The sequence below is a fragment of the Salmo salar genome, chromosome 24, assembly GCF_965601325.2.
Source record: "Salmo salar chromosome 24, fSalSal1, whole genome shotgun sequence".
NCBI lineage: Eukaryota > Metazoa > Chordata > Actinopteri > Salmoniformes > Salmonidae > Salmo > Salmo salar.
In genome coordinates, this window is record NC_138314.1 from 37,227,111 (window position 1) to 37,252,745 (window position 25,635).

Consider the following 25,635-nt stretch of genomic DNA (forward strand, 5'->3'; position numbering starts at 1 on the left):
TTTAATGATGTGGTTAGCTAGTGATGCATATACCGTTAACCAGTTCTGATTGGACGCATGAAGCTCTGTTCACACACCCCTCGCCCCTGTGGGGAACACATCTCTACTCAACACCCCAACGCACACATTTAGGCTGTTGCCACGGGAGACATTAAAGCACCACTTGTCATGGGGAACATGTTTTGGGGTCCCTGCGTTTTCATACTCGTTTTCCACGGTAAGAACTTGTCAGAAAGTTGCTAGCTAGTTACTAGCTAACGTTATCTGTAGTTAATGGGGAAATGTGTTGTTTTTCTCCTTTATTTTTCTATACTAGAAAACATTATAAGCTACCTAGTTTTCTGGTTTAGACTTAACAATATTGTTTGTAGTTAGCAAACTTAGCTTGTTTGCTAACGTTACAGTGGTTTGCATGCATCCACATTTGTTTTTAGCTAGCTAGCTACTATACAGTAGTTACTGTAGCAGCTCAAAAAGTTAGCTTTACAAGTATAAAGTAATCAACAACAAAAAAAAGTATAAAGAAATCTATTAAAAATAAGTTAAGTTCCATTTTAGTGCGAAGAGGCTTGTTGTAACGCAATAATTCAGCATTTAGTTACTGACTGTCTCGACTTCACAGAGTAACGTTATAGTAGGTTCCACCTCCATCACTCGATCTCGTCATTGTTATGAACCTTCTCAAGCCGCCCTCTATCGGCGTCCTAAAGTGTTAAACCCAGTCATTCTTTTATTTGACTAGGCAAGTCAGTTAAGAACGAACTCTTATTTACAATCACTGCCTACACCGGTCGAAGCTGGGTAAATTGTGCGCCGCCCTATGGGACTCCCAATCACGGCCGGTTGTGATACAGCCTAGAATCGAACCAGGGTGTCAGTAGTGACGCCTCAAGCACTGAGAAGCAGTGCATTAGCCCGCTGCGCCACTGGGGCGCCATCCTGGACAAGGCTAACGACTTATGAGTGAAAATTACAATTTAGTGCCTTAAAATACGATGATGTTGCTAAAATAGTCAAATATTTGGTTGGAAACAATTTTGCCAGCATCTTCATGTCGTCAAATGTACTTTAGACAGGTGGCAATGTTGTCATTAGCTAGCAAAGTGCTTCAAACAAATAGCTAGAACGAGAACGTTAGCTACTTAGCTAAAATCCGGTGACCTTCCTTCAATCTTAGCTAAAGTTATACTGCATCAAAAGTCAGTCTAGCGACATCAAAATGATGACAAGGTTTTCCTATTAATTGTTTGCATCCCTTTTAATGTCGTATTTCCAAGCCATTGTAAATGCTCTTTTGATGAAGTCTTCATCAGTGCTCAATAATGATGCATTGAGTAGAATGCTCAGTCGGTCATCTGTACAAAACGAATGTTCAAAACAATATTGTGACAAAACATGCAACCAATGAATAGCTACCAAAACACAACATGGGAATAATCCCTCCACTGGCCAGGACATTGTTATTTAACCAGCTCATATTACAAAATTGTCTAGTTTATAACATGGCTGTAAACCAGAGCCTTTTAGTCCTGACCCTACACCTTATAGCCAACCTCATCTGACCTGGACACATTTGTTTGTCCAAGGAGCTTTTTTCCTTTCATAGGCTAATGCACTGTAATGTTATATTATACTGTTTTTTCCCATAGAGGCGGCTGGCTTTAGCATCAGGAATGAGCTGTTGGGTAAGTGTGTGCAGGTCCTGGTCCAGGATGGGCATCCTGGGAGCAGAGTGGTGCTACAGGAGTGCATCCCTGGTTCAGCACTGCAGGAGTGGCAGTGGCTCCCTGAGCGCCTAGCCCTGAGCAGCCGGCTCACAGGAGAGTGTCTGAGTGGCCAGGAGCATGATCTGAGTGTCAGCCTGCACCACTGTGGCCCTGGGAATGAGGAGGGAGCTGGGGCTGCAGGTGGCGAGGTGGGCAGGGAGGGCCAGGCATGGGCCTGCTCTAAGAAGGGCCACCTCACTCTGCAAGGAAAGGGGCTCCACCTCAGCACTCATCACGTATCCTCTAAGTCGTCTAAGGTCTTCCTCTCTAAAGAGCGTAGACAGGCCAGCAAGTGGAGAACGCTGGGCAACCATACTGTCTGTGGGAATAGAGCCAGCCATCACCACCACCATCGCCACAGGTCCACACAAACTGCTGCTATGCCCCCCTCAACAAGTACCCCTTCCAATACAAACAGCCAACCACAGTCGAGTAAGAAGAACCGTCGACTAGGTTCCCATCATAGAGAAGGGACGTGCCTCATGTCATCCATCAGTAGCTTTCATTATAGAGCTCATTCATTTTCATCATACTGGGATATTTAACTGCCATTTTCATCGGTCTTACATTTCCTCGCTGTCAAGCGCTGAATTACATTAACACAATTGTACTTGTAGGCTACATGTCTAGGGTCATAGTCACCATTATTTCCATTGTCTCCTATGGAGTGCCTACCAAACAACGTCTAACAAGTTATTCTGTCAGTATTAGTTCTACCGATCTATCTTTTGCTATAGAAATACAGTACCAGTCAAAAGTTTGGATACACCTACTCATTCCAGAGTTTTTCTTTATTTTTACAATTTTCTACATTGTAGAATGATAATGAAAACATTAAAACTATGAAATAACACATATGGAATCATGTAGTTACCAAAAAGTGTTAAACAAATCAAAATATATTTTAGATTCTTCAAAGTATCCACCCTTTGCCTTGATAACAGCTTTGCACACTCTTGGAATTTTTTCAACCAGCTTCATGAGGTAGTCACCTGGAATACGTTTCGATTAACAGGTGTGCTTTGTTAAAAGTTCATTTGTGGACTTTCTTTCCTTAATGCGTTTGAGCCAATCAGTTGTGTTATGACAAGGTAGTGGTGGTATACAGAAGATAGCCCTATTTGGTAAAAGACCAAGTCCATATTATGGCAAGAACAGCTCAAATAAGCAAAGAGGAACGACAGTCTATCATTACTTTAATACATGAAGGTCAGTCAAAGCAGAAAATGTCAAGGACTTTAAAAGTTTATATCATATTAACATGTAAATGTTATATATTGGTAACATAATAGCAGAATAATACTGCAGCAGAATAAATAATGCTGTTTTGAAAATTGTACACTCAATGTAGGCTACTGCCCCTTTAAGAGCTAGCATTCATTTTGTGGTTAATGTTATCCGGGATCCTTGGGAAAACCATATCCTAACCAATAATGTGCATAAATCCTGGATGACTGACAGGGGGAGCTGTATTGAAGCCACTGCGCAGACATCTTGGTACTCCTCAATTTTAAAAAAGATTTTGGAACCTATAGAAATGCATTTATTAATGTCTACACAAATTTTTGACACATTTATTATATTGTGAGCTAAACATAAAAAAAAAATATAAAAACATTTTCCTTAACTATATCTTTTTTGAGAGTACTAATGTTACGGTCCCCACTACAACAACAAAAAATACTTAAGTACATGTCATTTTGTTCTTGAAGCATTTCATTGAAATACTATAGAATTACATTAATTCCTACGGAGGACTGCTCCTACTGGGTAGTGCCAATATGGCCCACCGGTGGCTTCAAAGCCTCTCAATGGACAATACATCGCGTCAGAAATCCAGGGTTTATATAGGCCATTGAGCCTCACCCTAAATTTAAAGATGCACTATGCAGAAATACGGCCCATTTCCTGATTGCTAAAATTCTAATAGTTATCTTAATTTCAGTTTATGTGGCAAAACAAGCTAGTGTAGAGAATCATTGCAACATATAAAACCGCTGTGAAATATCTTTTCCCCTAACCAAAAATATTGTATACTGCTCAAAAAAATAAAGGGAACACTTAAACAACACAATGTAACTCCAAGTCAATCACACTTCTGTGAAATCAAACTGTCCACTTAGGAAGCAACACTGATTGACAATACATTTCACATGCTGTTGTGCAAATGGAATAGACAACAGGTGGAAATTATAGGCAATAAGCAAGACACCCACAATAAAGGAGTGGTTCAGCAGGTGGTACCACAGACCACTTCTCAGTTCCTATGCTTCCTGGCTGATGTTTTGGTCACTTTTGAATGCTGGCAGTGCTTTCACTCTAGTGGTAGCATGAGACGGAGTCTACAACCCACACAAGTGGCTCAGGTAGTGCAGCTCATCCAGGATGGCACATCAATGCGAGCTGTGGCAAGAAGGTTTGCTGTGTCTGTCAGCGTAGTGTCCAGAGCATGGAGGCGCTACCAGGAGACAGGCCAGTACATCAGGAGACGTGGAGGAGGCCGTAGGAGGGCAAAAACCCAGCAGCAGGACCGCTACCTCCGCCTTTGTGCAAGGAGGAGCAGGAGGAGCACTGCCAGAGCCCTGCAAAATGACCTCCAGCAGGCCACAAATGTGCATGTGTCTGCTCAAACGGTCAGAAACAGACTCCATGAGGGTGGTATGAGGGCCCGACGTCCACAGGTGGGGGTTGTGCTTACAGCCCAACACCGTGCAGGACGTTTGGCATTTGCCAGAGAACACCAAGATTGGCAAATTCGCCACTGGCGCCCTGTGCTCTTCACAGATGAGCACGTGGTTCACACTGAGCACGTGACAGATGTGACAGAGTCTGGAGATGCCGTGGAGAACGTTCTGCTGCCTGCAACATCCTCCAGCATGACCGGTTTGGCGGTGGGTCAGTCATGGTGTGGGGTGGCATTTCTTTGGGGGGCCGCACAGCCCTCCATGTGCTCGCCAGAGGTAGCCTGACTGCCATTAGGTACCGAGATGAGATCCTCAGACCCCTTGTGAGACCATATGCTGGTGCGGTTGGCCCTGGGTTCCTCCTAATGCAAGACAATGCTAGACCTCATGTGGCTGGAGTGTGTCAGCAGTTCCTGCAAGAGGAAGGCATTGATGCTATGGACTGGCCCGCCTGTTCCCCAGACCTGAATCCAATTGAGCACATCTGGGACATCATGTCTCGCTCCATCCACCAACGCCACGTTGCACCACAGACTGTCCAGGAGTTGGCAGATGCTTTAGTCCAGGTCTGGGAGGAGATCCCTCAGGAGACCATCCGCCACCTCATCAGCAGCATGCCCAGGTGTTGTAGGGAGGTCATACAGGCACTTAGAGGCCACACACACTACTTTTTGACTTGTTTTAAGGACATTACATCAAAGTTGGATCAGCCTGTAGTGTGGTTTTCCACTTTAATTTTGAGTGTGACTCCAAATCCAGACCTCCATGGGTTGATAAATTGGATTTCCATTGATTATTTTTGTGTGATTTTGTTGTCAGCACATTCAACTATGTAAAGAAAAAAGTATTTCATAAGATTATTTCTTTCATTCAGATCTAGGATGTGTTGTTTAAGTGTTCCCTTTATTTTTTTGAGCAGTGTACTTTCAGCTGGTGTACAAAACCTAAGAACGGGAAGCATAGAAATAACGCACACACAACAGATCTACCGCTTCCTAGACTTGCTTTCAATGAGAATGACAGATCTATAACTCACATTTCGATGTGGATTTGGTTGCAGATTTTTGGGGGGGCCTGCGCTACAATAAGTCCACTAATACAGGACGAGTAAAGGCCCAGTGCACTACTTTTGTGAGAGAAACATATATATATTTTGGTATTTCTTATTTTTTTAGGGGGTGCTGCAGCACACATACTTCCCGCTGTTATGCTTTTGAGGGGTCTGAGTTCCTTTGGAGTGTTCACACTGAACAAAAAATCAAGCGAACTGCACTGAGTTCACAAAAATTGTCTGAAAGGGACCAAGTGTGAAAACACCCTTTGTTTCAGAGGCAAGCCAGCAGTGGGATGCAGGGTGGTATGATGCTGGCTCATGATGTCATTACTGTCACAATTTAAGAAATCAACATTTGAAACATATTTCTTGGACAATTGCTCTTTTGGATGGCAATTTATGAGAACTCAGCGTGCAAAAATGACACTTTTTAATTTCCCCACTGTAAAACAGTATATCGGCAGATATCAGTATCGGTTAGATGTGTCCCTTAAAAAATCAAAATCAGTATCGGACCAAAATCCCCATATCAGTAAGGCTCTATGCATCAACATATCAGAATGTTTCACAGTAGCTGTCAACACTTCCTATATTAGTAAGCAAGTATAATATGCATAATTCAGACACAAAAATATTTAGTTACTTTTCCACATTTCAACAATTTAAAATGTCATTTCACATCATATCTTCCATACAAAAGCTGTCATAATACTAGCTCTGAAAATATCATAGTTTTTGCAATGATAACATGATTATTCTCTTCTATTCTCATTTGGCTATATTAGATTGTTGACACCTCAAAACACTAGCAATTGACATCATAGCAATGCTACAAATACATCAGGACTCATACAGTATGTACAATCCACTGCTTTCTTACACCTGCTGGAAGCACATGGACATACAGTACCAGTCAAACGTTTGGACACACCTACTCATTCAAGGGTTTTTCTTTATTTTTACTATTTTCTACATTAAAAGAATAATAGTGAAGACATCAAAACTGAAATAACACATATGGAATCATGTAGTTACCAAAAAAGTGTTAAACAAATCAAAATATATTTTATATTTGAGATTCTTCAAAGTAGCCGCCCTTAGCCTTGATGACAGCTTTTCACATTCTTGGCATTCTCTCAACCAGCTTCATGAGGTAGTCACGTGGAAAGCATTTCAATTAACATGTGTGCCTTGTTAAAAGTTCATTTGTGGAATTTATTTCCTTCTTAATGTGTTTGAGCCAATCAGTTGTGTTGTGACATGGTATGAGTGGTATACAGAATATAGCCCTATTTTGTAAAAGACCAAGTCCATATTATGGCAAGAACTGCTCAAATAAGCAAAGAGAAACGAAAGTCCATCATTACTTGAAGACATTAATCTTACATCTAGACGTTCCGCTAGCGGAACACCGCTCCAATATCCAATGATAGGGCGTGGCGCGAAATACAAACTCCTTGAAAATCCGAAAACTTCAATTTTTCAAACATATGACTATTTTACATAATTTTAAAGACAAGACTCTCCTTTATATAACCACACTGTCCGATTTCAAAAAGGCTTTACAACGAAAGCAAAACATTAGATTATGTCAGGAGAGTACCCAGCCAGAAATAATCAGACACCCATTTTTCAAGCTAGCATATAATGTCACAAAAACCAAAACCACAGCTAAATGCAGCACTAACCTTTGATGATCTTCATCAGATGACACTCCTAGGACATTATGTTATACAATACATGCATGTTTTGTTCAATCAAGTACATATTTATATCAAAAACCAGCTTTTTACATTAGCATGTGACGTTCAGAACTAGCATTCCCACCGAACACTTCCGGTGAATTTACTAAATTACTCACGATAAACGTTCACAAAAAACATAACAATTATTTTAAGAATTATAGATACAGAACTCCTTTGCAATCGCGGTGTCCGATTTTAAAATAGCTTTTCGGTGAAAGCACATTTTGCAATATTCTGAGTAGATAGCCCGGCCATCACAGGCTAGCTATTTTGACACCCACCAACTTTGGTACTCACCAAACTCAGATTTACTATAAGAAAAATGTGATTACCTTTGCTGTTCTTCGTCAGAATGCACTCCCAGGACTTCTACTTCAACAAGAAATGTTGGTTTGGTTCCAAATAATCCATAGTTATATCCAAATAGCGGCGTTTTGTTCGTGCGTTCAAGACACTATCCGAAGGGTGACGCGCAGACGCGTATCGTGACAAAAAAATTCAAAATATTCCATTACCGTACTTCGAAGCATGTCAAACGCTGTTTAAAATCAATTTGTATGCGATTTTTCTCGGAAAATAGCGATAATATTCCGACCGCGAGTCGTTGTTTTCGTTCAAAGACTGGAAATGTAAAATGGCCTCTTCACGTGCACGCGCGCACCCGTCTCATTGTTCTCAGATCGACCACTATCCAAATGCGCTACTGTTTTTCAGCCAGAGACTGCAGAGTCATCATTCAACGTTCTGGCGCCTTCTGAGAGCCTATGGGAGCCTTGAAAGTGTCACGTTACAGCAGAGATCCTCTGTTTTGGATAGAGATGACAAAGAAGGCCAAGAAATGGTCAGACAGGGTACTTCCTGTACAGAATCTTCTCAGGTTTTGGCCTGCCATTTGAGTTCTGTTATACTCACAGACATCATTTAAACAGTTTTAGAAACTTTGGAGTGTTTTCTATCCAAAGCTACTAATTATATGCATATTCTAGTTTCTGGGCAGGAGTAATAACCAGATTAAATCAGGTACGTTTTTTATCCGGCCGTGAAAATACTGCCCCCTATCCATAACAAGTTAAGGTCAGTCAATCTTGAAGTTTCTTCAAGTACAGTCGCAAAAATCATCAAGCACTATGATGAAACTGCTTCTCATGAGGACCACCACAGGAAAGGAAGACCCGAGAATTTTCTCTGCTGGAGAGGATAAGTTCATTAGAGTTACCAGCCTCAGAAATTGCAGCCCAAATAAATGTTTCACAGAGTTCAAGTAACAGACACATCTCAAGATCAACTGTTCAGAGGAGACTGCGTGAATCAGGCCTTCATGGTTGAGTTGCTGAAAACAAACCACTACTTAAGGACACCAATAATAAGAAGAGACTTGCTTGGGCCAAGAAACAACAGAAATTGACATTAGAGTGGTGGAAATCTGTTCTTAGGTCTATTGAGTAGATTAACCTCTCTAGGGCCAGTGGGACGATTTCATCCCACCTACGTAACAGCCAGTGGAATCCCGTGGCGCGTTATTCAAATACCTTAGAAATGCTATTACTTCAATTTCTCAAACATATGACTATTTTACACCATTTTAAAGACAAGACTCTAGTTAATCTAACCACACTGTCCGATTTCAAAAAGGCTTTACAACGAAAGCAAAACATTAGATTATGTCAGAAGAGTACCCAGCCAGAAATAATCAGACACCCATTTTTCAAGCTAGCATATAATGTCACATAAACCCAAACCACAGCTAAATGCAGCACTAACCTTTGATGATCTTCATCAGATGACAATCTTAGGACATTATGTTATACAATACATGCATGTTTTGTTCAATCAAGTTCATATTTATATCAAAAACCAGCTTTTTACATTAGCATGTGACGTTCAGAACTAGCATACCCCCCGCAAACTTCCGGTGAATTTACTAAATTACTCACGATAAACGTTCACAAAAAACATAACAATTATTTTAAGAATTATAGATACAGAACTCCTCTATGCACTCGCTATGTCCGATTTTAAAATAGCTTTTCGGTGAAAGCACATTTTGCAATATTCTAAGTAGATAGCCCGGCTAGCTATTTAGACACCCACCAAGTTTAGACACCCACCAAGTTTAGCCCTCACCAAAGTCAGATTTACTATAAGAAAAATGTTATTACCTTTGCTGTTCTTTGTCAGAATGCCATCCCAGGACTTCTACTTCAATAACAAATGTTGGTTTGGTTCAAAATAATCCATAGTTATATCCAAATAGCGGCGTTTTGTTCGTGCATTCAAGACACTATCCGAAAGGGTAAATAAGGGTGACGCGCCCGACGCTTTTCGTGACAAAAAAAATTCTAAATATTCCATTACCGTACTTCGAAGCATGTCAACCGCTGTTTAAAATCATTTTTCTCGTAAAAAAGCGATAATATTCCGCCCGGGAATCTGTGATTTAGTACAAAGAGAGAGAAAATAAAAACATGGGGTCGCCTCGTGCACGCGCCTCAGTCTCATTTTCCTCTGATAGACCACTTACCAAAGGCGCTAATGTTTTTCAGCCAGGGGCTGCCTCGACATCATTCAGCTTTTTCCCGGGTTCTGAGAGCCTATGGGAGCCGTAGGAAGTGTCACGTTACAGCAAAGATCCTAAGTTTTCAATAAAAAGAGTCAAGAAGCCCAAGGAATGGTCAGAGAGGGCACTTCCTGTACAGAATCTTCTCAGGTTTTTGCCTGCCATATGAGTTCTGTTATACTCACAGACACCATTCAAACAGTTTTAGAAACGTTAGGGTGTTTTCTATCCAAAGCCAATAATTATATGCATATTCTAGTTTCTGGGCAGTAGTAATAACCAGATTAAATCGGGTACGTTTTTTTATCCGGCCGTGTAAATACTGCCCCCTAGCCCTAACAGGTTTATGGATGATCTCCGCCTGTGTGGTTCCCACCGTGAAGCATGGAAGAGGTGGTGTGATGGTGTGGGTGTGCTTTGCTGGTGACACTATCAGAGATTTAATTGGAGTTTAAGGCACACTGAACCAGCATGGCTACCACAGCATTCTGCAGCGATACTGCATCCCATCTGTTTGCTCTTAATGGGACTATAATTTGTTTTTCAACAGGACAATGACCCAACAAACCTCCACGCTGTGTAAGGGCTATTTGACCAAGAAGAAGAGTGATGTTGTGCTGCATCAGAGACCTGGCCTCCACAATCAACCAACCTCAACCCAATTGAGATAGTTTGGAATGAGTTGGACCTCAGAGTGAAGGAAAAGCAGCCAACAAGTGCTCAGCGTATGTGGGAATTCCTTCAAGACTGTTTGAAAAGCATTCCAGGTGAAGCTGGTTGAGAGAATGCCAAGACTGTGCAAAGCTGTCATCAAGGAAGAATCTCAAATATAAAATATATTTTGATTTGTTTAACACTTTTTTGGTTACTACATGATTCCATATGTGTTATTTCATAGTTGTGATGTCTTCACTTTTATTCTTCAATGTAGAAAATGGTACAAATAAAGAAAGCCCCTTGAATGAGTAGGTGTGCCCAAACTTTTGACTGGTACTGTACATTGTAACAAAGTCCATTTTTTTGTATCTGCTTTGAGAATACCTTGGTTTGGTCAGTGTCTTAGGCTTAACAGTGGGTGATCCAAATGGCATCTCAGCGTGGTCACATACCACTAGTTCCATCAGGGATTGTATTTCCACTGTCCTTGCTGGCTAAATCTCATTCAGCTAAGTTCCCTCCAATCAATAGGGTCCTAATATGGGCTGGTTGCCAGCAAGTCCAAAACTCTTCACTTGGGGCTCCTCCCTACGCCAGTCCTATGGGGCACTAGTCTAGACCTATGTGTAAGTCTTTTGATTCAATTCAATCTGATGGTCCTCAGTTAAGTATTTTGGTCTGGCTTTGGTGAGATGACATACTAATTGATGAACAGATGAATAAAACAAAGGGGCTATGGCTTTGAGATAATAACTAGGGTATTACTCCTGTGTTATTACACTCACATGCCGATGTGATGTACCCCCTCCAGTTCCAGGGGATGATGTTGTTGCCCCTAACACCACTGGAATGGACAGTGGGACAGAGCACTCTCATCTGGTTGAAAGCACCATGGGCCCTGAGGGCCCCTCAATGACATTCTTCAACGCTGAGTATGGTGAGTTGGGAAACCTATTGCCAGAGGGGTGTGGAAGAAAGACTATAACTGCCTTCAAAACAAACCCAGGGGCAAAACACATCTCTCTGCCCCGATGGGCTCTGGGGCCTTCTACTCTGTGCCTTATCTACCACATGGTGGTGTTAGAGGAGAAGGAAACTTACATAGGAATCTGTAGAGTGGGTGTATTGATGTCCAAGCCCACTCAGATAATTCCACTTTCTAAAGACCTTTTATATGACATTCAAGAGGTTTGCTGGAGTTTGAAAGTGGAAAGAGTTTGTTTACTCTGAACTGTCGATTATGGGAGTTTCTCCCTCTCTCTTTGTGTGTGTGTTACAGGGTTTGGCTGGAAAGTGGCCATGCTGGTGCTGAGCTCTCTGGCTCTGGTGCTGGGGACTGTCATGCTCTTACTCAACATCCACCACAACAGGTGGGTGCTTATAGTTCTCCTATTTCACACATGTACAAGTATCTATTAATACACGTGTGAATTGGATTTTTTTGGTTTTGCATATCCCACCCTCCCTGAGAGAAGTGAGGTTAAGTGCCTTGCTTAACCTCTCTGGGAAATGTGGGATGCTAGCGTCTCACCCGCGGGACACACTATTCAACAGCCAGTGAAATAGCAGGGCGGCAAATTCAAAACAACAAAAATCTCATAATTCAAATTTCTCAAACATACAACTATTATATCCCATTTTAAAGATACACTTCTCGTTAATCCCACCACATTGTCCGATTTCAAAAAGGCTTTACGGCGAAAGCATAACATTAGATTATGTTAGGACAGCGCCGAGACAAGAAAAACCACACAGCCATTTTCCAAGCAATGAGAGGCGTCACAAAAACCAGAAATACAGCTAAAATGAATCACTAACCTTTGATGATCTTCATCAGATGGCACTCATAGGACTTCATGTTACACAATACATGTATGTTTTGCTCGATGAAGTTAATATTTATATCCAAAAACCCCATTTTACATTGGCGTGTAATGTTCAGAAATGTTTTGCCTCCCAAAACCTCCGGTGAATGAGCACATCAATTTACTTAAATACTCATCATAAACATTGATAAAATATTCAGCTGTTATTCAAAGAATTATAGATACACTTCCCCTTAATGCAACCGCTGTGTCAGATTTCAAAAAAACTTTACAGCGAAAGCACACTTTGCAATAATCTGAGTACAGCGCTCAGACAACAACAACAAGCAATACAGATACCTGCCATTTTGGAGTCAACTAAAATCAGAAATAGCATTATAAATATTCACTTACCTTTGATGATCTTCATCAGAATGCACTCCCAGGAATCCCAGTTCCACAATAAATGTTTGTTTTGTTCGATAAAGTCCATCATTTATGTCCAAATACGTCCTTTTTTATCGCTCGTTTAGTCCACTACTCCAAATGCAGGAAGCGAGCGCAAAATGTCATGCCGAAAAGTCTAAAAAAGTTATATTTACGTTCGTAGAAACATGTCAAACGATGTATAGCATCAATCTTTAGGATGTTTTTATCATAAATCTTCAGTAATATTCCAATGCCTTCAGAAATGAAAAGGAACACAGCTAACTCTCATGGGAGCGCACGCCACTGAACTCATGTCATTCTCTCAGTCATCTGACTCCAGGACCTCTTATTCTCTCCCCATTCACAGTAGAAGCATGAAACAATGTTCTAAAGACTGTTGACATCTAGTGGAAGCCTTAGGCAGTGCAAAATGACCCCACAGACACTGCATACTGGATAGGGAATCACTTGAAAAACTACAAACCTCAGATTTCCACACTTCCTGGTTGGATTTTTCTCAGGTTTTTGCCTGCCATATGAGTTCTGTTATACTCACAGACATCATACAAACAGTTTTAGAAACTTCAGAGTGTTTTCTATCCAAATCTACTAATACTATGCATATCCTACCTTCTGGGCCCGAGTAGCAGGCAGTTTAATTTGGGCACGTTATTCATCTGAATTTCCGAATACTGCCCCCTGCCACCAAAAAGTTAAGGGCAAATTGCCAGATTTTTTTTCGCCATGTCGACCTGGGGCATTTGAAACAGCAACCTTTCGGTTACTGGCCCAACGTTCTAACTGCTAGGCTAACCTGCGCACTGCTGTCTTCCCACTGTACCACTACTGGTCTATTGACAAGGGGCATAAGGGGAAATACAGCTTCCCAGTAATACCATAAACATACATTTTGGATCCAGTATTATGCCTACTACATTCAAGAATTATCAAATTTCCCCACTGAATCTGAATTATGCTCCAAAGATCCTGTGGTTAGGAAGATTTTTTTCTGAAATGACAACCCAGAACTACAACTTCATCACATACTACTTTTTAAAACTACAGTAACCACAACTGCCCACACAGTTGCAAAACTACAAATTAATGATTTCCCTCTCCCAGGAAGAAGAAAGTAGTGTGTGTGCTGAAGTCGTACACTCCTACAGGGCTTGTGAGTCAGCCGGGGTCCCCTGTGGTCAGCGAGAGAGCCCCCCTCACTCAGCACCCCATGCGGCCGGCCCACTCTTCCTCGCTACAGCGGGGAGAGATCTTGATCAAGTGGAAGGACGGTACCGTCACCCCGCTGTTCGACAACAACAGCTACCTGACTGACTGAAGGAAAAATGTGTGTGTGTGTGTGTGTGTGTGTGTGTGTGCGTGCGTGCGTGCGTGCGTGCGTGCGTGCGTGCGTGCGTGCGTGTGTGTCTGTCTTTGTACTTGTAGAGAGAAAGAGAAACAAAGGGAATCTGAAAATCTATTTTAGAATCTGAGAGGTGCACAGTGAACACACACATTTCAATGCATTTCAATATTAGATTTTACAAGTGTGCTGATGTGAGTCGGCATAGCGGTCATGTTACATTTTCAACACAGGAACGTTTGGGGAAAATATGCACATCCAAGAAGCTATCAAAGAAAAAAATGTATGTCTGCAACTCTGGTATGCTCCCATGGTGATTTAATCAGACTCATAAAAAAGACAACGGTTAGATCCGAGTTGGATCTTTGTCAGGTCGCATTTTCAACCCACCCACTCTATGGAATGTCTGGAAAGCCCTCACTTCCCTTAGAAGTATCTGGCCTAACTGAGATGAAAGGTAGCAATGAAGTCCTGCCAGTAGATATAGCTGGGACTGGTTGAAGGACCGTTACGGAATATTCCAAACCCCTGATGAACTAGACTAACAGGCTTTCCCTCTAACTAAGTACTCGTCAAAGGTTTGGACACACCTACTCATTCAAGGGTTTGTCTTTATTTTTTACAATTTTCTACATTGTAGAATAATAGTGAAGACATCAAAACTATGAAATAACACATATGGAATCATGTAGTAAACAAAAAAGTGTTAAACAAATTACAATCATTTTATATTTGAGATTCTTCAAAGTAGCCACCCTTTGCGTTGATGACAGCTTTGCAGATTCTTAGCATTCTCTCAACCAACTTCACCTGGAATGCTTTTCCAACAGTCTTGAAGGAGTTCCCACATATGCTGAGCACTTGTTGGCTGCTTTTCCTTCAATCTGCGGTCCAACTCTTCCCAAACCATCTCAATTGGGTTGAGGTCGGGTGATTGTGGAGGCCAGGTCATCTGATGCAGCACTCCATCACTCTCCTTCTTGGCCAAATTGTACTTACACAGCCTGGAGGTGTGTTTTGGGTCATTGTCCTGTTGAAAAACAAATGATAGTCCCACTAAGCACAAACCAGATGGGATGGAGTATCGCTGCAGAATGCTGTGGTAGCCATGCTGGTTAAGTGTGCCTTGAATTCTAAATAAATCACAGACAGTGTCCCCAGCAAAGCACCCCCACACCATCACACCTCCTCCTCCATGCTTCACGGTGGGAACCACACATGCAGAGATCATTCGTTCACCTACGCTTTGTCTCACAAAGAAACGGCGGTTGGAACCAAAAATCTGAAATTGGGACTCATCAGACCAAAGGACAGATTTCCACCTGTCTAATGTCCATTGCTCGTGTTTATTGGCCCTAGCAAGTCTTCTTATTAGTAGTAGTGGTTTCTTTGCAGCAATTTGATCATGAAGGCCTGATTTCACGCAGTCTCCTCTGAACAGTTGATGTTGAGATGTGTCTGTTATTTGAACTCTGTGAAGCATTTATTTGGGCTGCAAAATCTAATGAACTTATCCTCTGCAGCAGAGGTAACTCTGGGTCTTCCTTTCCTTTGGCGGTCCTCATGAGAGCTTCATCTTAGCGCTTTATAGTTTTTGCAACTGCACTTGAAGAAACGTTAAACTTTCTTGAAGTTTTCCAGATTGACTGACCTTAATGTCTTCAAGTAATGATGGACTTTCATTTCTCTTTGCTTATTTGAGCAGTTTTTGCCATAATATGGACGTAGCCCTATTTGGTAAAAGACCATCTTCTGTATACCACCTCTACCTTGTCACAACACAACTGATTGTCTCAAACACATTAAGAAGGAAAGAAATTCCACAAATTAACTTTTAACAAGGCACACCTGTTAATTGAAATGTATTCCACGTGACTACCTCATGAAGCTGGCCAAGAGTGTGCAAAGCTGTCATCAAGGCAAAGGGTGGCTACTTTGAAGAATCTGAAATATAAAATATATTTTGATTTGTTTAGTACTTTTTTTGGTTACTGCATGATTCCATATGTGTTATTTCATAGTTTTGATCTCTTCACTATTATTCTACAATGTAGAAAATAGTAAAAATAAAGAAAAACCCTTGAATGAGTAGGTGTGTCCAAACTTTTGACTGGTACTGTATGTCCATGTGCTTCCAGCAGGTGAGAAAGCAGTGGATTGTACATACTGTAGTCGTAACATGTTCAAGGTGAGTCCTGAGGTATTTGTAGCATTGCTATGATATCAATTGCTAGTGTTTTGAGGTGTCAACAATGTTGTCAATCTAATATAGCCAAATGAGAATAGAAGACAATAATCATAGTTTTTGCAATGATAACATGATATTTTCAGAGCTAGTATTATGACAGCTTTTGTATGGAAGGTATGATGTGAAATGACATTTTAAATTGGTGAAATGTGGAAAAGTAACTAAATATTTTTGTGTCTGAATTATGCATATTATACTTGCTTACTAATATAGGAAGTGTTGACAGCTACTGTGCAACATTCTGATATGTTGATGCATAGAGCCTTACTGATATGGGGATTTTGGGTCCTATACTGATTTTGATTTTTTAAGGGACACATCTAACAGATACTGATATCTGCCGTGGGGAAATTAAAAAGTGTCATTTTTGCATGCTGAGTTCTCATAAATTGCTATCCAAAAGAGCAATTGTCCAAGAAATATGTTTCAAATGATGATTTCTTAAATTGTGACAGTAATGACATCATGAGCCAGCATCATACCACCCTGCATCCCACTGCTGGCTTGCCTCTGAAACGAAGGGTGTTTTCACACTTGGTCCCTTTAAGCAAATTTTTGAAGAACTAAGTGCAGTTCGCTTAATTTTTTTGTTCAGTGTGAACACTCCAAAGGAACTCAGACCCCTCAAAAGCATAACAGCGGGAAGTAGGTGTGCTGCAGCTCCCCCTAAAAAAAATAAGAAATCCAAAATATATATATATGTTTCTCTCATAAAAGTATTGCACTGGGCCTTTACTAGTCCTCTGTTAGTGGACTGATATAGCTGTCTGTGGCGCAAGCCCAAAATAAATCTGCAACCAAATCCACATCGAAATGTGAGTTATAGATCTGTCATTCTCATTGAAAGCAAGTCTAAGAAGCGGTAGATCTGTTGTGTGTGCTCTATTTCTATGCTTCCTGTTCTTAGGTTTTGGTTTTGTACACCAGCTGAAAATACAATATTTTTGGTTATGGGAAAAGATATTTCACAGCGGTTTTATATGGTGCAATGATTCTCTACACTAGCTTGTTTTGTCACATAAACTGAAATTAAGATAACTATTAGAATTTTAGCAATCAGGAAATGGGGCGAATTTCTGCATAGTGCATCTTTAAATTTAGGGTTAGGTTCAATGGTCTATATAAACCCTGGATTTCTGACGCGATGTATTGTCCATTGAGAGGCTTTATTGGCACTACCCAGTAGGAGCAGTCCTCCGTTGGAATGAATAGAATTCTATAGTATTTCAATGAAATGCTTCAAGGACAAAATGACATGTACTTAAGTATTTTTTGTTGTTGTAGTGGGGACCGTAACATTAGTACTCTCAAAAAATATATACTTTAAGGAAAATGTTTTTATATTTTTTTTTTTATGTTTAGCTCACAATATAATAAATGTGTGAAAAATGTGTGTAGACATTAATAAATGCATTTCTATAGGTTCCAAAATCTTTTTTAAAATTGAGGAGTACCAAGATGACTGCGCAGTGGCTTCAATACAGCTCCCCCTGTCAGTCATCCAGGATTTATGCACATTATTGGTTAGGATGTGGTTTTCCCAAGGATCCCGGATAACATTAACTACAAAATGAATGCTAGCTCTTAAAGGGGCAGTAGCCTACATTGAGTGTACTATTTTCAAATATAGCATTATTGAATTTGCTGCAGTATTATTCTGCTATTCTGTTACCAATCTATAATATTTACATGTTAATATGATCTTCTGATTACAAATGTCTCATCTTTAGGCCTCCTGAGTGGCGCAGCGGTCTAAGGCGCTGCATCGCTGTGCTGAGGCGTCACTGCAGACTCGGGATCAAATCTAGGCTCTGTCACAGCCGGCCGTGACCGGGAGACCCATGAGGCGGCGCACAATTGGCTCATCATCTTCCGGGTTGGGGGAGGGTTTGGCCGGCCGGGATGTCCTTCTCTCATCGTGCTCTTGCGACTCCTTTGGCAGCTGACTTCGGTCGTCAGTTGGACGGTGTTTCCGCCAACACATTGGTGTGGCTGGCTTCTGGGCTAAGCAGGCAGTGTGGCTTGGCAGGGTCGTGTTTCGGAGGACACATGGCTCTCGACCGTTGTCTCTCCCGAGTCCGTAGTGGAGTTGCAGCGATGAGACAAGACTGTAACTACCAATTGGATGCTGTAAAAAATGTATTTCTCATATTTTTAAAGGTGCTACACCTAGAATTTCTCCCCCATGTGGAAGCTAGGTGAATTGCAAGAGCACTAGACTGCATTCAAAACAAATTTCCCCCTTAAACCATTTCCATCATGGCCACCTAATCATCCCCAGCTTCCAAGGCGCTTATCCACCCCTCTCCTCCCCCTGTAGCTGTCCCCCAGTCAACTTACCTGGTAAAATAAGGGTTGAATGAGAATAGCCGCAATAAACATGAAATACATTTTTTCATCATATGTATCGAATATCGATGGAATTATCAGCCGGTATCAATATACCGGTAAAAATCAATATACCAATAACGGCTGACAATATCGGTGAATCAATATATTAGTCATGTTCTATAGTAAATTAATTTGGGTAGTCAAACGTATTACAGTGCCAGTCAAAAGTTTGGACACACCTACTCATTTAAGGGTTTTTCTTTATTTTGACTATTTTATACATTGTAGAATAATAGTGAAGACATCAATACTATGAAATAACACATAAGGAATCATGTAGCAACCAAAAAAGTGTTAAACAAATCAAAATATGTTTTATATTTGAGATTCTTCAAAGTAGCCACCCTTTGCCTTGATGACACTCTTGGAATTCTCTCAACAATTTATTTCCTTCTTAATGCATTTGAGCCAATCAGTTGTGTTGTGACAAGGCAGGAGTGGTATACAGAAGATAGCCCTATTTGATAAAAGACCAAGTACATATTATGGCAAGAACAGCTCAAATAGCAAAGAGAAACGACAGTCCATCATTACTTTAAGACATGAAGGTCAGTCAATCCGGAAAATGTCAAGAACTTTGCTGGTGACACTGTGATTTATTTAGAATTCAAGGCGCACTTAACCAGCATGGCTACCACAGCATTCTGCAGCGATACCCCAATGCCATCTGGTTTGAGCTTAGTGGGACTATCATTTGTTTTTCAACAGGACAATGACCCAACACACCTCCAGGCTGTGTAAAGGCTATTTGACCAAGAAGGAGCGTGATGCAGTGCTGCATCAGATGACCTGGCCTCCACAATCTCCCAAATTCAACCCAATTGAGATGGTTTGGGATGAGTTGGACCTCAGAGTGAAGGAAAAGCAGCCAACAAGTGCTCAGAACTCCTTCAAGACTGTTGGAAAATAATTCCAGGTGAAGCTGGTTGAGAGAATGCGAAGAGTGTGCAAAGCTGTCATCAAGGCAAAGGGTGGCTACTTTGAAACATTTCACATTTAAAATAAACTGTTTTGGTTACTACATGATTCCATATGCATTATTTCATAGTTTTGATGTCTTCTCTATTATTCTACAATGTAGAATATAGTAAAAATGAAGAAAAACCCTTGAATGAGTAGGTGTGTCCAAACTTTTGACTGGTACTGTAAATATAGATGATGGCAATAACAGTTATGGCAGGCTCTCACCACTTGTGGGTGTGATGACATGCTGTAACGCCCTCAAAAAGTATATGAACGTCTAGTTCCAAATTCTCAAACGTTTCTATGCCGCCTAGGGAAAAACATGGCTATTGTGAGTATGATTCTGTTGGATCTTGCAATCCAACTCCTCTGACTATCATTGTTATCATGCCAATAATCATGATTACATATATATTAATAATTTGGTGGGTGCTTACATTTGTCCTATTTTCACAGCATGTAATCCCAACTTCCTGAGACATCCTGGGAGAGTGGGGTCATGGCCTGCCATTATCAACAGTGACCCTGGTGCCTTGCTTGAGCACATTGACAGATTTTTCACCTTGTCGGCTCTGGGATTTAAACTATCAACCCGACCACTGCTCTAACCACTAGGCTACCTGACCTGGTATTGATAGCAGCCATGAATTATTTCACAATTTCATAAATCTTATCTATTTTTTATCTATTATCAATCTAAACTATTTTCCTGACAGTTTTTCCTGAGGCGGCAGTATAGGTGGTAATGATATTGAAACTCTTGAGTACAAGCATCAATCATACCTAGGAACACTACATGATTGAACATGCATGAACACACACCCAAACCCACATACAGATTCCTTAGGAACACAACATGAATACAAACATGCACGCACAGTCAAATAATAACACCTGGGTTTTACGGGGATAACACTGCAGCTGAGCAGTCACTCCTTCATGACTGCTACTTCACAGCTCTGTTCTCTTGCCTGAAGCACATGCAGATTTGGAACCAGACTAGGTCTGTGAGAGGTTTTGCTGAGTAAGTGATTTCCGGCTATCCTCTGGTAAACCTCGTGTTTGAGCCTCCTAACCGTAATAATAAAGTTAAACATTTTTGTTATCCTATTTATCGAATATCAGCAGAATTATCGGCAGATATCAATATATCCCTGTAAGGCCAATATCGGCCGATAATATCAGTGTAACGATATATCAGTTGGGCTCTATTAATGCACTTTATTTTTCAGAATTTAATTACGGACTGCTACAGTACTGTAACTGTTCTTCTGACAGTCCCTTATACATACTGTATAAAAAAAGTGGATTACATGTGTAAATATTATAAGACTTTTTTTAGGTGATAACCTGAGGACTTAATATATGTTTAACAACAATACAAGGTCTGTGGAGTTGACTTGTTGGTGTTTTGTGGATGATTGACACAAAGTGGTAATTACATAGCCTGGGTGCCAGTCTGTAATCCACTAGTTTTTGTGTCAGTCTGTTTTTGCTCTCTTGCAAACTCCTTATGGAATCATCATGACAAACAATGACAGTGAAGTAGAGAAAAGCTCAAACAGATCTGGGACCAGGTTATTAATAACAGTTCCTACCAGAGGTGGCACCACAAGTCCCCAGAGAGGTGTGAGAAAAATAATTCTGGGGTCCATAGTTTTACCTAATCTGGTAACCTAACCAGGTGAAACTCTGGACCTTATATAGTATGACGTGATTAATCTGTTTTAAAAAGGTTTAATATGGGCTTAGATAGGACCAGAGTTTTTCTAATCAGGTTACATGGTTTTAAAAAAACTGCCCTTGGGGAGGATGAAAACCCTGTCAAACCGCAGCAATCTTGTACTTGTTCATATGAATTATGTTTTAAAGAAAGGACTAGGGAGGTTCTTATACACAGACACAGAGAAAGCATGATTGGACAATGAAACTCAAAGGGCTTGCTTTGTGCATGTTTGCATCATGTAATCCTGCCCTATGCTACTGTAGACCTAATAAAACATTAAATCAGTCTATGTCAGCTACTGTGTTAACTTTTAGTTTTTTGCCCTAGCACTACACAGCATATTCAACTAACCAACTCATTATCAAGCTTTGTTTTTTTTTAATCAGCTGTGTTGTGCTACGGAAAAAAACGGGACCTAGTTTGGGAAATCCGGTAGCAGCTAGAAGTGCTAGCACAGGGCTGCCCAACCCTCTTCCTGGAGATCTACCTTCCTGTAGGTTTTCAGTCCAACCCTAATTTAGCATATATGATTCAGCTAGTTAAGGTCTTGTTGAGCAGCTAATAAAAAGAATCAGGTGTGTTAAATTAGGGTTGGACTGAAAACCTGCAGGAAGGTAGATCTCCAGGAAGAGGGTTGGGCAGCCCTGTGCTAGAATATGCAGCTGCTGTTGTTAGAATGCCTACAGTTGATTAGTCTGAAGAAATTGTCTCGTTTCCATGCAATACAGCATGTCAGATCGCTAATGATAAGGCGTATAGGCTGTTACATTTATGTAAGTTTATGTGAGTTTTTGCTTGTGTCTGTGGGGAGTGATGTGTTATCACGCTTGCTAAATAAATATCTGAGAAAGTGTTGAGCGTGCCTTCAGCTTTGTGCGTGGTGCCCTGCCCGCACGATCTGCAATTTCTGTGAATCTGATTGTTCAAGACACAAAAATCCCGCAGCAGCACTCAGATGTAAAGGACAGAGAATGTGCGCAAGTTGACAAATCATGAGGCAAGTCTGTCTAAAAAAACAGCACTTTGGCCCTCTTAACATTTTGCGTCGTTATAATTTATTTAACTGAATCAAACGGATTGAAAATTGCTGTGGCAAACAGTAGTGGTGCGTGGGTAAAATCACCAGGGAAGCCAAGCTAGGGAAAAAAAGGCATTTTACAACCTATGTGTTGTGATAATTGTGTTGTTTGCTCTATAACCTGTTAGTTCATATGCCTTGACACCATGATATATAGGCCAAGGCCGCGACAATAAGAAGACACAGTGGCAGAATAATTTCAACCACACCTTTGTTTCATCACAAAACCGGAGAGAAAGATCTGTCCAGTGAAGTTCATAAAACATATTGAATGTAACCAACAGCTACATAAACTACAGCATGGTCAAGAAAGGTAATGTTACCAACATTTTCAGACTACTAAACAACTATTGATTTCGAACCATGGAGAGTTACCGCAGGTCGCAAAGAAAACAGGAGCTGCCTCCACTATTCCAGCACCGTTTCTACATCATCTAATCACCTATGCTTAGTGTAATACAGTGACAAATTAAAAATACCAAAAACGATTTAGTCCAATCAACGTAAACTATATATGATGTGCCTGTCCATGGTACTGTAACGGTCGTCGTATGTAGTAGACCAAGGCGCAGCGGGTTGAGTGCTCATATTAAACTTTTATTGAACACTTAAATAACAAAACAAGAAAACTAATGACAGCTTGACAGTCTTGCAGGCTAAACACAGCAGTGCAAAAACAACTTCCCACCAGGGACATGTGAAAACAGGGCTACCTAAGTATGACTCCCAATCAGCAACAACGATGTACAGCTGTTCCTGATTGAGAGCCATACCAGGCCAACACAAAGAAATACACAACATAGACAGATCATAGAAATTTAAAACATAGAACATAACCAAAAACCCCGGAATACTCTAAACAAACACCCCTCTACATAACCACATATCCCAACAAACCCCGAACCACATAAAACAAACACCCCTCTGCCACGTCCTGACCAAACTACAATAACAAATAACCCCTTTACTGGTCAGGACGTGACAGTACCCCCCCCCCCCCCCAAAGGTGCAGACCCCGGATGCACCTCACACAAAAATAAACCACCCAAACTAAAGGGAGGGAAGGGAGGGTGGCTGCCGTCACTGACGGTTCCTGTGCTATACCCCCTCTCCCCAAACCTCCTACTGTGGAGGTGGCTCAGGCTCTGGCTCTGGCCTTAGTCCTCCACTTAACCTGTCCACCCCATCGGCCTCGACGCCGTGCACATCCCCCCATAGCACGGGGCCTGACCAGTAACATGCTGCCTCCGGTAAGCACGGGGGGTTGGCTTGGGGCTTAACCCTGGCCCAGCCAAACTACCCGTGTGCCCCCCAAAAAAATGTATTGGGGCTGCCTCTCAGGCTTAAATGCCAACCGTGTACCAATATAACAGTCCCGGTCCACTCCAGCCTTCCTCCATGGTCCAGCCCCAGCTAAAATCTCCTCCCAGGTCCACGACTCCCGATAGCCTTTCTCCAGCTCCTTACCCCGCTGCTTGGTCCATTGTTGGTGGTGGGAAGTTCTGTAATGGCCGTCATATGTAGTAGACCAAGGCGCAGCGGGTTGAGTGCTCATATGAAACTTTTATTGAACACTTAAATAACAAAACAAGAAAACAAACAAAACAAGAAAAATAACCAAAAACCCCGGAATACTCTAAACAAACACCCCTCTACATAACCACATATCCCAACAAACCCCGAACCACATAAAACAAACACCCCTCTGCCACGTCCTGACCAAACTACATTAACAAATAACCCCTTTACTGGTCAGGACGTGACAGGTACTGATTTCTGTGTGTGTGCGCATGTGTGCATGCAAGTAAAAAAAAACATGTTGACTCACCCTACTTGTAGAGAAATGCCAATGCCATCCTCTTTCATGTTGCCTAAATGGTCTATGACTCTGTAATACACGCTTTTAGTTTTTGTTGTCCTTGGCTACCTGGCTAAAATGTTTTCTTGCTAGCCTAACTTCCTTTCATGAGCAACAATGCGCCAGGCCAGCTAGTTAACATTAGCCTAACGTTAGCTGCATATTGAACTTCCATCTTCTCAGGCCAGGCGCACAATGTATGGATTTATGGTTGGATCAGAATCGGCATTATAATCATTGAACTTTACGGAGAATTAAATAAAACCACAAGTTCAACTCCCTATCTCCATCCATGGATAATTTAGGAAAGGGGTGATTTTAGCTAGCTAGCTAGTCATGGGAGGACGACATGCAACAATTCAAGTTGACTTTTTGCTTCTCAACCTGGTCTTAGAGCTTCTAATGTGATGTGATTGGTGTGAAGCCAAATCCAAACTGGCTACCCTTGACCCTTTTTTTTGTTGCTCCATATAATAAAAATAATATATTTATTTTGTACAGTGCTTTCATTATACAGATCATTTCAAAAATGCTTGGGATAGGCAATATTGATTTGTAACTCAGTTTTGGTGGCAACAACCCCAACGCTATACTTGCGACTTGTTTCTGCTATATCCAAGATTATACATTTTTCAACATGAGCTTCAGTATCCAGCAATTTCACCACTCCATACCATGGATGGCACAGGTACATCAGTGTCTTCCTGCAAGACTATGAAATATCATCATCAATGGTAAGAATCAGATAGTGTAGTCTCACAAGCATTTGGTTCATTGCTGAATTTGGTGTGTTTCTCAACATTCCTTGCTTAGAATGCATTTAGGTGCATCTAGAACTGTCACGCCCTGACCTGAGAGAGACGTTTTGTTTCTATTTTGGTTAGGTCAGGTTGTGATTTGTAGTTCTTTGTTCTATTCTATGTTTTCTATTTCTATGTTGTCAGGTTCTAGTTTGGTATTTCTATGTTGGGTTTTGTTTGGGATGATCTCCAATTAGAGGCAGCAGGTCCTCGTTGTCTCTAATTGGAGATCATACTTAAGTAGGGTTTTTTTCCACCTGGGTTTGTGGGAGATTGTTTTTGAGTACCTGTTTGTTAACTCTGCGTCACGGTTTGTTATTTTTGTTATTCAGTTTATTTATATGTATTGCATAGTTTCACAGTGTAAATAAAATGTGGAACGACACACGCTGCACTTTGGTCTGCTCCTCCTTTCGACAACCGTGACAAGAACTCCTTTTATGTGTGAATTTAGGTCAAGTCCTCCCAAGTTTCTCAAGAGATATTGCACTGTGAGTAGTACTGGAAGTCCCGG

The 25,635-nt window shown here is 41.1% G+C and overlaps 1 protein-coding gene and 1 long non-coding RNA gene across 2 annotated transcripts; both read left to right on the forward strand.

Annotated features, from left to right (window-relative positions):
• The first annotated feature begins 90 nt into the window (after positions 1–90).
• On the forward strand, positions 91–14,698 carry LOC106585797 (uncharacterized). The gene is made up of 5 exons (XM_014172433.3): positions 91–217; positions 1,650–2,198; positions 11,275–11,400; positions 11,743–11,833; positions 13,820–14,698. The coding sequence occupies exons 1-5, from the start codon at positions 169–171 to the stop codon at positions 14,031–14,033; spliced, it is 1,029 nt and encodes a 342-aa protein (XP_014027908.1). The 5' UTR covers positions 91–168; the 3' UTR covers positions 14,034–14,698.
• Positions 14,699–16,134: 1,436 nt separating this feature from the next.
• LOC145863977 (uncharacterized) lies at positions 16,135–21,670 on the forward strand. The gene is made up of 2 exons (XR_014382563.1): positions 16,135–16,245; positions 18,036–21,670. It is a non-coding gene; the product is annotated as an uncharacterized LOC145863977 (long non-coding RNA).
• The last annotated feature ends 3,965 nt before the right edge of the window (positions 21,671–25,635 follow it).